We start from the raw sequence: 15,017 nt of genomic DNA, 5'->3' as shown, positions 1-15,017 counted from the left end.
TGTCAGAAAAACAAGACTCACTAAAAAAAGATATGGCGGATAAACAAGAAGAGTTCTTTAAAAAGCAAGAAAAGGATTACAAAAAAATGACGGAAGAGTTCCAAGGAATGAAAAAGAAAATGGAAGAGGAATTTGGGCAAATAAAAAAAGATATAACTCATTTGTATGGAGAAGTAAAAGAATTAAAAACTAGTAAGGAAAAGATGGAGGAAACACAATCCCATATGTTGAAGAGAATCAAAGGTATTGATAGACAAAAGGAAAAAATAGAAATGGAGCAAGAAAAACTACTACAAAAACAAATGGACTACCACTTAAGATTTAGAAATATTCAAGAAGAGAAACAGGAGGATATTGCTCAGCTGATGACGAATTTGATTGCAAAATGCCTGGAATGTGAAGAAGATGAGCTGGAGGTGGAGCTAGACCAAATATATCGAGTATCTTCATTCTATTCAAGGAAAAATAAGACACCACGTGATGTGATAGTACAATTCACACGGAAAAAAACTAGAGATGAAGTGCTATATAGAAGCAATAAAAATCCAATTTATTATAAAGAGACCAAGATTGCAGTCCTGAAAGAATTTCCGCAAGCGACATTAAGCAGAAGAAGAAAGTACTACTTCCTTACGGATGAACTTAAGAAAAGATCAATCAGATTTCGCTGGGAAAGAATTGAAGGCATCATGGTAACATATAAAGAAGAAAGATATTGGCTAACATCGGAGCAGAAGGCAAAGACCTTTTATGAGAACTTAATGAAGGAATCAGAAGATGAAAGACCTGGAGAAAGGAAAGGAGATAAAAAGGCATTAACACCTGGAAATGGAAACGGCAATGGCAAAGAAAAGAAAAAACCAAGAATTGAAACCCCAGAAGAATACAGAAGATTTAGCAAAAGTTATGGGAGTGGTGTACCAGCATCAGAAGATCTAGGAGAAGGAGCTTATGGACCGGACGTGACAACGCAAGGAATTTCGGAACTGAATCTTGGCGATATAGGACAGGATACAGATTTACTTGGATAAAATGGCGGAAAGACAAATTAAATGTCTATCGATCAACACTAATGGTATGAACTCACCCCAGAAACGGAAAAAGATATTTGGAAAACTACAAAAGGCAAATCTAGACATCATATCATTTCAAGAAACACACATCTGCCACAAACATGTGGCACATTTGGAAAATAAAAGGTTAGGTAAGACATTTTATTCATCATATGAAAAGAAGAAAAGAGGAGTAGTCACATATGTAAAGGAAAATTTGGCACCGGAAATGGCATTCAAGGATACGGAAGGAAGATGCGTTGCAGTTAAAATTCTGATGGGTAATTGGAAAATTTTGGTATGTAATATATACGCCCCAAATGGCCCCAAAACTAAATTTATCCAATTTTTATCTACAAAATTGAGAGAAACAGAATTTGACGAGCTCTTATTGATAGGAGACTTTAATGGAGTGATGGATAAGAAGAAAGACAAGAATAGGCCAAAAAGAAATGGAGATGGAGGAGGGCTGTTACCGCAAAAATTCTTTGAACTTCAAAAGGAGTTCGATCTGGAAGATGTTTGGAGAGTGAGAAATGAAAAGAAACAGGATTATACTTTCTACTCTTACCGACACCAAACATGGTCAAGAATAGACATGGCGTGGATGACAAAAAATTTAGCTACAAGGGTAGCAGAAATGGAAATATTGCCGAGAGACTTTTCAGATCATTGTCCATTGGAAATAAAAATAAATCATAAGAATTTTCAAAGAAAATGGAGATTAAATGAAAATTTGATTAAGACAGAGGAAGATAAAATACATTATAATAAAATCATCAAGGATTATTTGGAAATTAATGATATTGAAGAGACAAAGACACAAGTAACGTGGGATGCGCTGAAGGCTGTGTTAAGAGGTTGCCTCATCCAACATGGAGCTAGGAAGAATAAAGAAAGAAATAAACGAATGAATGAAGTGATGAACAAAATTGGACATAAAGAGACAGAGCTAAAAAAGAAACCAGACAGTAAAAAATTGAATAAAGAATTAGCGAGACTTAAACAGGAGAAGTCCCGCTTGGAGGTGGAAAAACAAGCAAGAGAGCTAAAATTTTTGAAACAACAAACGTTTGAGAATGCAAATAGATCTGGAAAATGGTTGGCGAGACAAGTACGGAAGAAGAAGCAGGCCACACAGATAACGAAAATAATCGAGGGTGATAAAATATTCACGACAGATAAGGAAATTATGGAAGAATTTAAGAAATATTACAGCAAATTATACACCAGCGATGGAATAAAGAAAGAGGAAATTACTGAATATATAAGTCAATTGAAACTACAAAAAATCTCAGAGGAGATACGGGAAAAGTTAAATAAAGAGATCACGGAAGAAGAGATAGATAAAGCAATGAATAAAATGGATGCAGATAAGGCCCCAGGCCCGGATGGATTTACAGCAGGTTTTTATAAATCAATGAAGAGAACTCTATTACCAATAATGAAAAGGGTCCTGAATGAGGCATTATCACATCAGATAATTCCAGATTCTTGGAACCAAGCTGAAATAGTAATGATACATAAAGAAGGCTCAATACCAGAGGATATTAAAAATTATAGATCGATTTCCTTATTAAATGTGGATTATAAAATATTTACGAATATTTTGGCAACAAGACTAAAAGAATTTTTGATGGATTGGATAGGGGAAGACCAAGCAGGGTTTCTCCCAGGAAGATATATGAAAGACAATATACGCACAGTTCTGGACTTGATAGAGTACTTCGAAGTGAACCATCAGAAGGAAGCTGCCATATTATCAGTTGATGCGGAAAAAGCATTTGATAATCTAAATTGGGACTTCTTCAAGATTTTGATTCAAGAATTGGATATGGGGGAAAAATTTATAAATGCAATTAATGCCATCTATGACGTACAAAGAGCAAAAATTCGGATAAATGGCCAACAATCTGAAGAATTTACAATTACAAAAGGAACGAGACAAGGATGCCCGTTATCCCCCTTGATCTTTATTATGGCATTGGAACCGCTGATGATGAAAATAAGAGAAGATACAAATGTTAAGGGAGTAAGAGTAGGTAAATATGAATATAAGATCAAAGCCTTTGCGGATGATTTGTTAGGAATTGTGGAAGACCCAACAAATAACCTTCAGAACTGGATAAAGAGAATGCAGGAGTTCGGAAAAGTGGCAGGCTTCAAAGTGAATAAAGGAAAAACAAAAATCTTAACAAAGAATGTAAAGAGGGAAAATCAGGAGAAGATAGCAATAGCCACAGGAATGGAAATTGTCAAAAAAATAAAGTATTTGGGAATCTGGATAACTGCAAAGAATGGTCAACTGCTCAAGAATAATTATGAAATGGTATGGAGCAAGATACAGAAAGACCTTAAGAATTGGAAACCATTGAAACTATCTTTATTAGGAAGAATAGCATTAGTTAAAATGAATATATTGCCAAAATTATTGTTTCTATTTCAAAATATACCCGTAATTAGAAATCAGACAATTTTTAAAAGCTGGAATAAAGAATTATTGAAATTTGTGTGGAATGGAAAAAGACCTAGAATTAAATATTTAAACCTGATTGATAAAAAGACAAGAGGCGGACTAGGTTTTCCAGACCTAAAAACATACCATGACGCATGTGCTCTCTTATGGATTAGAGATTGGATGTTGTTAGAAAACGAAAAAGGTCTGAACTTAGAAGGCCATGATCTACGAGTAGGCTGGCATGCCTACACGTGGTATGATAGAGAGAAAAAAGAAAAAAACTTTGGGAATCACTTTGTAAGAGCATCCCTGTTGAGAATATGGATGAAATATAAGAACTACTTTTATAATAATACACCACTATGGGTTTCTCCAATGGAGGCACATCAAAGAAGGTTGTTAGGTTGGAGAGTCTGGCCAACCTACAAAGATATTTTAATAGAGAAGACAGCTGAAATCAGGACATATCAGCAATTAAAGGAAAAAAATAAGAATCTGACATGGCTGCACTATCTACAAATGAAAGAATATACCAAGCAGGATAACAAGATAGGCTTCGCCTGGGAAGAATCATTATGGGATAAAATTTTGAAATTAAAGAAAAAAGTAATCTCACTGATTTATAATACATTGCTAACTTGGTTAACGGAACGCAAACAAGTTAAACCATGTATGATAAAATGGGCAGAAAATATAAGAAGACCTATACAATTCAGAGAGTGGGAACAGATGTGGAACAAAAAGCTGAAATATATTTACGCAACAGACTTAAAGGAGAACTGGATAAAAATGTTCCACAGATGGTATACCACCCCAAAGAAATTATCTTTAATAAATAAAAATACTTCTGATAAATGCTGGAAAGGATGTCAGCAGACAGGTACCTTTTATCATATGTGGTGGACATGCAAAGAAGTATTGAAATACTGGTCAATGATACACGAAGAAGCACAAAAAATTTTGAAAAAAGTATTTAAGAAGAAACCAGAATATTACTTACTAGGCTTCACAGATATAGAATTACAACTACAGGAGAACGAGGACAGACTCTTTACATATATTACATCGGCAGCAAGAATTATGTTAGCAAAAATTTGGAAACAGGACAGTATCCCTACCAAGGAGGAATGGTTAGGGAAAATTAGAGAAATAAGAGAGATGGATGAACTAACTTTCTTTTTAAAAAAGAATACCGGAAATCCGATAAAGAGGACAGACTGGACACCTTTTGATAGTTACGAGAAAGAAGACAGCAAATAAGAGAATTATATCAAATTTAAGAGAATGGAAAATCTTTTTTTTGGAGACAAAACACCGGATGAGGAGATGGAAGTCAAACCTTTTTTTATCTTAATATAATTTTTTTTTCCTTAGTGTAATATTTTTTTTTTATATTTTTTCATTATTTTTTTTCCCCTTTCTTTCTTTCCCTCCTTTCCTGCTGTTCTATCCTCTTCCAAATGTTCACCCCCTTTCGTTGTATTTAAGATATAATTTAATAAAAATCATTTGAAAAAAATAAATAAAGAGCTAGCTGGCTTTTCCTGCCCAGCAGAAAATAAAATAAAAGAGTATATCATGAGAACAAATGATTTGTTTCTTTCTAGCTAAAAAAAGAGATTTTCATTTCTGGACCTCACGAAAAAGCTGACCAATTGTGTCTAAGAAAAAATAAAGATCAACCACATAATTTATTTCATACGGTTTAAATAGTATGTTGAAGGCAGTTTTTTCCCTGAGCTCTACAGTCATGAAAAATAACTTCCATCATATAATGAGATGGTGTAGGAGGAAATATTGAAAACTATTTGCCATAGATACGTGGATATCATAATAACGAAAATCAGGGATAATTTGGGAAAAGCTTCAGCATGGTGCCATGTTCTGCAGTACTAAAATAACAAGCTTCAAGATATAAAGCCTCCTTCAGAGCCATTGGCATCTGAATAATAGAACGTTTGGTAGATTTTGTGAGTACATTTAAATTAAAGTAAGCAGAGGTAGTTCCATGACACTACAGCATAGTGAAAGTATACTGAAGTATGATTATCTATTTAAGAATCAACTGATTAGCATCTTGTCTGTGCTGCAAAAACCAGCTGCACCTGCAAATCCACTAAAAGCCTTTTAAATGAGAGGTAGATGAGGGGCCTGTGGACATTGCCAACTACTTTATATAATTAAACCAGATCTAGAGATGAAACAACCATATTCTTCTTTCCTTCCTATGTAAAAATGCTTCTCTCCCTCTGCAGGTGAGAAAAATACTTGCTGCCTTTGAGTGAAGCCATGCAAACTACATGTTTGTAAGTACTTACAACTAGGGCAATGGCAATAGCTTTGGTTCCTTTAGGCCCAAGCCCATGATGGTTAAGGTTCATGACGGGCTCTTCCATGTTTCGAATGAAATATGAGACAGGAACTACTCCCACCAGTTTGCAAGCCTCTATGTACAGCTCCGGGCCCTTTATGGTTGCAAATGAACGCTCAGGATCTGCAAAGACAAACCAGCCCAGGTTATTTGAAAAAGGCATCATTTATTTTGGAAATTAGGTAATATCATTTAATTACTCTCTGGGTTGTTGTAGGTTTTTCCGGGCTATATTAAACCAGATCTAGAGCTGAAACAACCATATTCTTCTTTCCTTCCTATGTAAAAATGCTATGTAAAAATACTATGTAAAAATGTAAAAATTACTTTCTGTTTGCTGTGTGCCATAGGAAAGGGTAGGAAAGGGTTAAGGGATGGGGTCGTGCAAATTCCACACCAATGGAGAGAGAACAGATTCCTGGGATGCCTGTCTGTGGTGGAGGGAACACCTAAAATCGAGGATGAAATTGTACCCGAATCAAAGCATTATTTGGGTGGTGCGCCATAGTGTTTGGGGAGGACATTGGCAGGGTTTGGACTACATATTTATAGTGCTTGCGGTAACCTGCAATGTCAGTGGAGTCAGTGCCTTTGGAGGCTTCTCAGCACTTAGAACTATAACCTGTTTGTGGAGGTGGGAGGCTGCCTGTATATATGGACATGCCTGCTGCATGCACATACACATTTTTCGCTTTATTATGTGTATAGATAAAATGTTGGCATGTCTGAAATGGTGACCTTCAAAAGACTTACACAAATCTGAAATTATTCATCCTTGTATCTTTTGGATGTAAAGATTACAGGAAAATACATAATATTGTGCAAAGCTGACTTTTTCCTCAAATATACCAACCCTGAATTACAATACATGCAAAGGCTGTATAGAGATATCATGCTTACTTATGGCCAAAAGAATCCCACAGAATCAACCAAATACCCAGAAAAAAATCCTCATATGTGTGTGATGAAGGTGCCCAGTTCCTACTCCCCCTTTTCTTTGATGGTTGCCTGATATAAATAATATATCAAAGGATTAGGAGAATTTTATTATCTTTTGGGTAGACCATTTTAAAATGGATGGATTCAAGTCCAAACCTGCAGTTAATAACCCAGACAAGGTTATTCTTGCCAAGAGCTTTTATAAGACTATTTTGTAGCTTATCCATGCCTTGTTTTGCCTTGATGGGCTATAATGAGGCTAAGCGAGCTATTTTCTATTTACCCACATCTACTGAGTGACCTTGGATAAGCCACTATCTCACAGATTATTAGGAAAAGGCTGATGGGGGCGGTTTGGATGGAAGAGAGGACAGTAAACATCACCTTCTATCTCAAGGTCAGTGTCAGGACTATCTTCCCTTGGCTTCTCCTCTGCAGTGTCAGTGGCTTCGGTGAGAGACTGTATCTCTACAGATACACTGCCTTCTGACATCTCGGCATTCTCGTCTGGAAAAATAAATCACATTCATTTCCCAAATGTGAACATGATCACCATGTAATTATCTAATACATAATGCAGTACACAGTCAAACCATGCCGCCCATCAGCAACAAATTATTGAACCTCCATCCCTCCAGAGTACCTTAAACAGAATTAGTTCTCATTCTTGTAGGGTGCCCTCCTCTCCGTGGTCCACAGAACTCACCAAAAAGTTGTCACAGATCAATGGGAGCTCTCCAAAACTGGAGCCACAAAAGTTGCCCTTTTGCTATGTCTTGAGGTTGCCCCTCCTGTATGGCTGGAACCCAGTTTCAAAGAAGTAGCATTGTTTGTTTTGAGTGAGATCCTTGCTCCTGCTGGAAACCACTTTCTCTGGTCCCAGTTGATCCATATTTTACACCATATCAGTTGCTACTATGGTGCTCCCCACATTTTGGTTGACCTTCCAGCAAAAGGGCAGTAATTTTTCTTATATTTAGTATTGCTTTCTTGTCATTAATTTAAATACTTATCCGTTGTCTCCTCTGTTACAGAAGGTCTTGGGGTGTTGTATTCTTTTCCAATGAGGTAAAATGCTTTGCATGCCAGCTTGTATGGGCACTTAAAGCAAGATTTGTAACCAGATGCCTTTAGATGTGATACCCCTTCTCTAGTCTCTGATTCATAATTTATTTTACAATTAACAGACTTCAGTAAGTTGCACTTAGGAGTACATGAGTTGTAAAAAAAAAAGTCTCCAGAAACATTGCTGCTTGTCCTGCTTGAGGAACAGAAATAAAAAAAATGTATGTTTTAACATCAAAGGTGTTGTGTGTCTTCTTCCTTCAATTTAATGGATTAGTGACTGACCTGTACTTTTTACCCCTTCTTAAGCATGTTATTCAATATTCAAGCCTGACATGAGATCTACCATTTACTTACAGACATAGACACATTGAGAGAGTGCTGCCCATGGCTATTGGCAGATACCTTTCTCCTCTTATTGGAACTGTTCTTCATTTCTAAACTAGGGCAAAAATGTATGAATGGCATACATGAAAAAACTCAATTGAAAACTATTTTAAAAAAGAAAAACAACCAGGACTTCTAACCAAAGAATCTGGTGAGTATTGGCAATGGCTTAAATGGCTAATAATTATAAGCAAAAAAGAAAAGCTTTGTTGGGGAAACCTATAGCTTTCAAGATAATGTTGGAATGCATTCCTCATCATGTTGACAAGCCAGAATGTGTCCAAAGAAGGGTGACTAAAATGATCAAGGGTCTGGAGAACAAGACCTATGAGGAACAGCTTAAAGAGCTGGGCATGTTTAGCCTGAAGATGAGAAGGATGGGATGAGACATAATGGCCATATATAAAAAGCTGTTGCAAGCTGTTCAGCAGTGGAACTCTCTGCCCCGGAGTGTGGTGGAGGCTCCTTCTTTCATAGAATCATAGAGTTGGAAGAGGCCTCATGGACCATCCAGTCCAACCCCCTGCCAAGAAGCAGGAAAATTGCATTCAAAGCACCTCCGACAGATGGCCATCTAGCCTCTGTTTAAAAGGTTCCAAAGAAGGAGCCTCCACCACACTCCGGGGCAGAGAGTTCCACTGCTGAATGGCTCTCACAGTCAGGAAGTTTTTCCTAATGTTCAGATGGAATCTCCTTTCTTGTAGTTTGAAGCCATTGTTCCGCGTCCTAGTCTCCAGGGAAGCAGAAAACAAGTTTGGTTCCTCCTCCCTTCTTTGGAGGCTTTTAAACAGAAGCTGGATGGCCATCTGTCGGGGGTGCTTTGAATGTGATTTTACTGTTTCTTGGACTGGATGACCCACAATGTCTCTTCTAACTCTAGGATACTATGACTCTATGATTCTATGAAATATGTGAGGGGAAGTCATAGGGAGGAGGGAGCAAGCTTGTCTTTCTGCTTCCCTGGAGACTAGGATGCAGAACAATGGCTCCAAACTACAGGAAAGGAGATTCCACCTGACCATTAGGAAGCACTTCTTGACTGTGAGAGCTGTTCAGCAGTGGAACTCTCTGCCCTGGAGGGTGGTGGAGGCTCCTTCTTTGGAGGCTTTTAAACAGAGGTTGGATGGCCATCTGTCAGAGGTGTTTTGAATGTGATTTTCCTGCTTCTTGGCAGGGGGTTGGACTGGATGGCCCATGAGGTCTCTTCCAACTCTACGTCTCTATGATTCTATGGTCATCCCTAGCTAGAATGTTCATTAGTGAGGGATGATGGGACTGCAGTCTGATCAATATCAGGAGAACCATTGCTTCTCCAGCCCAATATGTCTATTTATAGAAACTTCCTTCTGAATATTTTTGTGTATCAACATTTTAACCCCCTCCTTTATTCCAGTCCACACATTCATTCTTAGAGCATATATTTTACAGTGTTATAACGGCTTGTCTTATGGGAAAGGGGTAGGCTTATTGCTGTTTGATACATCTGCAGTTCTTATTTTGTGTTGCACTTAAGTTCTACATCCTTCCTTGTAAAGTATTGATGGGAAAGGAGAGGGTTCTTGTTTTGGCTATTTTGCATTTCCTCTCTCTCTCTCTCTCTCTTTCTCTCTCTCACTCACTCTAACTCTCCCTTTTGGATTTCATGCATGAGTCACTGTATAATTGCATTGTGTGTTTTAGCTCTAATGACAACTCTCTGGGCAATTTTCTTTCAAAGAGCGTACACATAACACTCTCACCTTCATCTTCTTCATAGTCAAAGTTTAAAAAGTCCATGATGTCTTGAGGGGATCAGGAAATCTGTTTCTTGATTCTTCCTTTTTTTTCCTCTTATTGTGTTATCAGTGATATGTAGTGCTCTCTTTCAAAACCTTTTAAAACAAAGTCTTTATCCGAGCCATCCAATTGCAACTATTTTTGTGATGTTAGCAGGCAATGTGGAATCGCAAATGATATTTTTTTCCGATTAGGAAGACTCCATTTCCAAGTCCATGGTACTGCCTGTGTGTTATGCATGCTGTCTGCCCCTTCCTGGGATCATGTCACTTTAATTTCATCTCAAGTATTCCATGACCTCATCTAGACATTGTGACGCAAGGGACATGGTCTCTGTATCTCCGGTGGTCACATAGGGCAGGCTTGAGTTGGGTCTTCTTTGCTGAAGTGCATCCAAATGGATCAGAATACAGGTGAGAGGCTGCGTTTCAAGAAGTGGTGGGCCCGATCATGGGAGGAAGGGTTGGGCTTCAGCTCCTAGAATCACTGATGCTTGGCTGTGCCACCAAGGGATGATGGGAATTGAGGCCAAAAATATTTGGGATGACAGTTGTCCATCCCTTGAGCTGTCAGAGCTAAGTTGGTAAAGATAAAGGAAAAATATGTTTAGCTTGGAAAAGAGAAGGTTGAGAGGGGACAAGGTAGCAATGCTTAAATATTTGAAGGTTGAGGAAAGAGAAAACTTGTTTGCTGCCACTCTAGAGATGAGGGGTGCATCTACGCTGTAGAATCAATGCGATTTGACACAACTTTGTATGCTATGGAATCATGGGAGTTCTAACTTTACAAGGTCTTTAGTTTTCTCTGCCAATGAGTGCTGCTGTTTCGCTAAACTACAAAATCCTATTATTCCATGGCACTGAGCCATGGCAGTTAAAGTGGTGTCAAACTGCATTATTTTTACTGTGTAGATGCAGCCTTGGACATGGAGGAATGAATTCAAATTACAGGAAAAGAGATTTCACATCAGTATTAGAAAGAACTTTAAGAGCTGTTCAGCAGAGGAATAGGCTGCTGCCTCCGAGGGTGGTGGAGTCTTCTGCTATGGAGGTTTTTAAACAAAGGCTGAATGGCCATCTGTCAGGAGTGCTTTGATCGTGTGCTCCTGCATGCCAGAGGTTTGACCTGGATAGCCTTTGGGGTTTCTTCCAGCTCTGGGATTCTATGAGTATATCTAATTTAGTGTATTACTTCTGCTTTCACACTTATTGCCAAATAACAGCACAATTTGCAACACTATCTTTAAATTCAGTCACAGAACTTCATAATTAGCTGACCTCTTTTTGAGATTTATTTCCAGCCATAATATTTAGACTTGCACACAATTTGTGTTCTATCTTTGTTCCATGTATTGTGATATACGTATAGTGCTTTAATATATGTATTTTATTATATTTTATGTCGATGTGTTTTGATTGTGTTATAATCTGCTTTGAGCTGTGAGGAGTGGCGGGTAACAAAATGTATTATTATTGCTATTATTTATTTATTTATTTCCTGCACTTGTAACCCGCCCTTCTCATCACCACCAGCATCATCATAGGAGCCTCTGATGGTGCAGTGTGCTAAAGTGCTGAGCTGCTGAACTTGCTGACCAAAAGGTCAGCAGTTTGAATCCAGAAAGTGGAGTAAGCTCCCGCTGTTAGCCTCCCCTTCTGCCAACCTAGAAGTTCGAAAACATGCAAATGTGAGTAGATCAATAGGTACGGCTCCAGCAGGAAGATAACGGCGCTCCATGCAGTCATGCCGGCCACATGACCTTGAAGGCGTCTACGGACAACGCCGGCTATTCGACTTAGAACTGGAGATGAGCACTACCACCCATAGTTGGACACGACTAGACTTAATGTCAGGGGAAAGCCTTTACCTATCATCATCATCTCTGTATATATAACAGACACTCAAAAGTGAGGTGTGAAATATATCTATTTTTTGACCAATATTATGCTTATAGTTTCGCCCGATTATGGTCCTTAATGTTTAGACAACTTTAAAAGAGCATGCACATGGTAAAAACTGCTGTCATCCAAGTACTGACATCTTGGTTTCATGGGATGTATCTTGCTGGCATGGCCAAACTTGGGCCCTCCAGGTGTTTGGACTTCAACTCCCACAATTCCTAAGTGTTAAGAATGTTGAAATTGTCCACATGCGTGTGGATTTCAGTGGCTTCTCTGTGTACCTTGACATTTATTATTTATTATTTATTAGATGCACTTATTGACCGCCATTCTCAGCCCTTACGGGCGACTCATGGCGGTGTACAGTACACATAAAAAGACAGTTACAGAGGCCAGTATCAACAACATATGACTATACAACAAATACAAACTACATAAAAATCCGCTTCGTCTCTTAGTAGAATCATAGCCAGTCTCATTTTCCTTATACCATTCCAGTTCTCATTACCGTAATGTTGTTGCTTAGCACTTAATTAAATGCCCTCTCGAACAGCCAGGTCTTAAGGCTTTTTCGAAAGGACATGAGGGAGGGCGCCTGCCTGATGTGTGCCGGGAGAGTGTTCCACAGCCGGGGGGCCACCACCGAGAAGGCCCTCTCCCTTGTCCCCGCCAGCCGTGCCTGTGATGCAGGCGGGATCGAGAGAAGGGCCTCCCCAGACGATCTCAAGGTCCTCGTGGGCTCGTAGGCCAAGATGCGGTCAGAAAGGTATTTTGGGCCGGAACCGTTTAGGGCTTTGTAGGCCAAGACCAGCACCTTGAATTGGGTCCGGTAGCAAATCGGCAGCCAGTGAAGCTGGGACAACAAGGGCGTTGTGTGCTCCCTGCTACCCGCTCCAGTTAGTGACATGGCTGCCGCACGCTGGACCAGCTGAAGCTTCCGGGCCGTCTTCAAGGGCAGCCCCACGTGGTGGTTGTTAGAGAGGTCCAGCATTTCTGTGTTCTCAAATAATATGCTGTGTTCAGGTTCAGGCCTGTAGTGAGGGGGGGGGGGAGGGTTAGGGGTTCAACCCCCCCCCCCCTGAAATGTTTCAGATTTTTTTAAAAACCTGGTTTATTCATGAATTTTAACGGGTTAACCAAATCCCCATGCTAAGTCTATGAGATGTAAAAAATTAAGAGTCCCTCCAGAACTGCAAGCACTATCTCAGGCAAATATTGACAATTTATTCACACTGTCATTACTTGCAGCAATAGCTGATGTAGCGAAACAACCAAGTTTTTTTTGGGGGGGGGTGTTGAATGCTCTCATTAGAGCCGTAGCAAACTAGGATTTTGCGAGAGCAAACTAAGCCAGCATGAGCGATGCTCCGCCTCTTTCTCCGCCTATTTCCCTTTGCTAGGGCAGCGTTGCGAGTCGTGCCACAGCAAACTACAGGAAACTTGCGCTCCGGCTTGCTCTGAAGCCCCGCCTCCCCCCCCCCCCCCCCAGGTTGCTCTCTCTCTTGCTAGCGTGCCTGTTTTCCATTGCAGAGGGCAGGGATGCGAGCGTACGCTCACAGTTGAATTCTTTTTTTTTTTTTTTTTTTTTTTTTTTTTTTTTTTTTTTTTTTTTTTTTTTTTTTTTTTTTTTTTTTTTTTTTTTTTTTTTTTTTTTTTTTTTTGAAATGATTTTTATTAAGTTTTTCACAATCCACACATGGAAAGAGGGGGAACAAAAAACAAGAAGATAGAACAGTAGGAAAGGGAGAGGTACACACAAAAAAAAAAAAAAAACGCAGAAACCCACCATATCTAACTACCATCTAATACATACAATACAACTACTCAAACTATTCTAAAACGACTTCCACTCCAACCTCAGGATCTTTTCAAGATATTTCTTCACCTTAATATCTATTCTCATCCCATTGTTTTTTCAGCTTTCTTTTCATAATCATATATCAGGGACCAATCTGTCCTCCTCAAAACTCTTCCTTCATTTCTTCTCAACAAAAAAGTTAGTTCGTCCATGTCTCTTATTTCTTTAATTTTCTTCCACCAGTCTTCAATACTCGGAACCTCACCATTCTTCCAGTATTTGGCAAAAACCATCCTAGCCGCCGTTGTGCAATAGGTAAATAATTTATCTTCATTCTCATCCAGTTTACAGTCATCATCTGTAAATCCCAGAAGATAATATTCCGGTTTCTTCTTAAAGCTTTTCTTTAATATTTTTTGTAACTCCTCATGAATAATAGACCAGAACTTTGTTGTTTCTTTACATGTCCACCACATGTGGTAAAAGGTGCCTACTTGCTCACTACATTTCCAGCACTTATCTGATACATTTTGATACATATGGCTCAGTCTACTCGGAGTCAAATACCACCTATAAAACATTTTATACCAATTTTCTTTTAAGTCCATAGCATATGTGTATTTCAATTTTTTATTCCACATCCTTTCCCATTCCCCAAAGTGCGCTCACAGTTGAATTCTGCCAACTGCGAGAGTACACTCGCATCGCTTCCCTAGCAAGGGAAAACAGGCACACTAGCAAGAGAGAGAGCAGCCTTGGGCGGGGGGGGGGGGAAGGCGGGGCTTCGGAGCGAGCTCGAGCACAAACTCGCTCTCGCTTCCAGTAGTTTGCTATGGCAGGAGGCCACATTTGGTGGAGGTGGTTGACAGGGGTGGAGCTGCAGGCTATTGAAGGCTGCTCTGCTCCCTGCTGTGCTCTTTACTTCAGAGTGAGCTAGGAGGCAGGTTTCAACCCCCCCCCCGCGAAATTTTCAAAACCAACCCCCCCCCCCCGAAAATTTCAACCCCTCCCGAAATTTTTTTTCTGGCTATGGCCCTGTCCAGGTTGGTTCATCAGGTGCTCTGCCATGGCTGACTTCTCTGGTTGAAGTAGTCTGCTGTGCCTTTCATGTTCCTTGATTCGTGTTTGTAAGTCAAGTCTCTCAGCCCGCTTTGCTAGTCTTCAAGCCAAAGCGGCCACTAGGGGAGGAAATGGCGCTGTGGGGCACAAGGCCTCCCTCGGCGCGCCGCCTCAACCAATGAGGGCCCAGGAGGTCGGCGTGGGGGCGGGG

The 15,017-nt window shown here is 39.5% G+C and overlaps 1 protein-coding gene across 1 annotated transcript in view; it reads right to left on the bottom strand.

Moving 5' to 3' along the window:
- LRRC74A (leucine rich repeat containing 74A) overlaps positions 1-10,048 on the bottom strand; it is a 39,713-nt gene extending 29,665 nt beyond the window's left edge. Inside the window, exons 1-3 of the mRNA XM_060754890.2 lie at positions 10,012-10,048; positions 7,205-7,327; positions 5,829-6,004 (exon numbers count right to left, since the gene is read on the bottom strand). Of these exons, the coding sequence (XP_060610873.2) occupies positions 5,829-6,004; positions 7,205-7,327; positions 10,012-10,048 (336 nt within the window). The remainder of the gene's footprint in view (positions 1-5,828; positions 6,005-7,204; positions 7,328-10,011) is intronic.
- Positions 10,049-15,017: the final 4,969 nt, after the last annotated feature.

Source organism: Anolis sagrei, chromosome 1 (genome assembly GCF_037176765.1).
Source record: "Anolis sagrei isolate rAnoSag1 chromosome 1, rAnoSag1.mat, whole genome shotgun sequence".
Taxonomy (NCBI): Eukaryota; Metazoa; Chordata; class Lepidosauria; order Squamata; family Dactyloidae; genus Anolis; species Anolis sagrei.
Note: the sequence above shows the minus strand (reverse complement) of the source record. Positions and strands in the feature narration are given on the sequence as shown.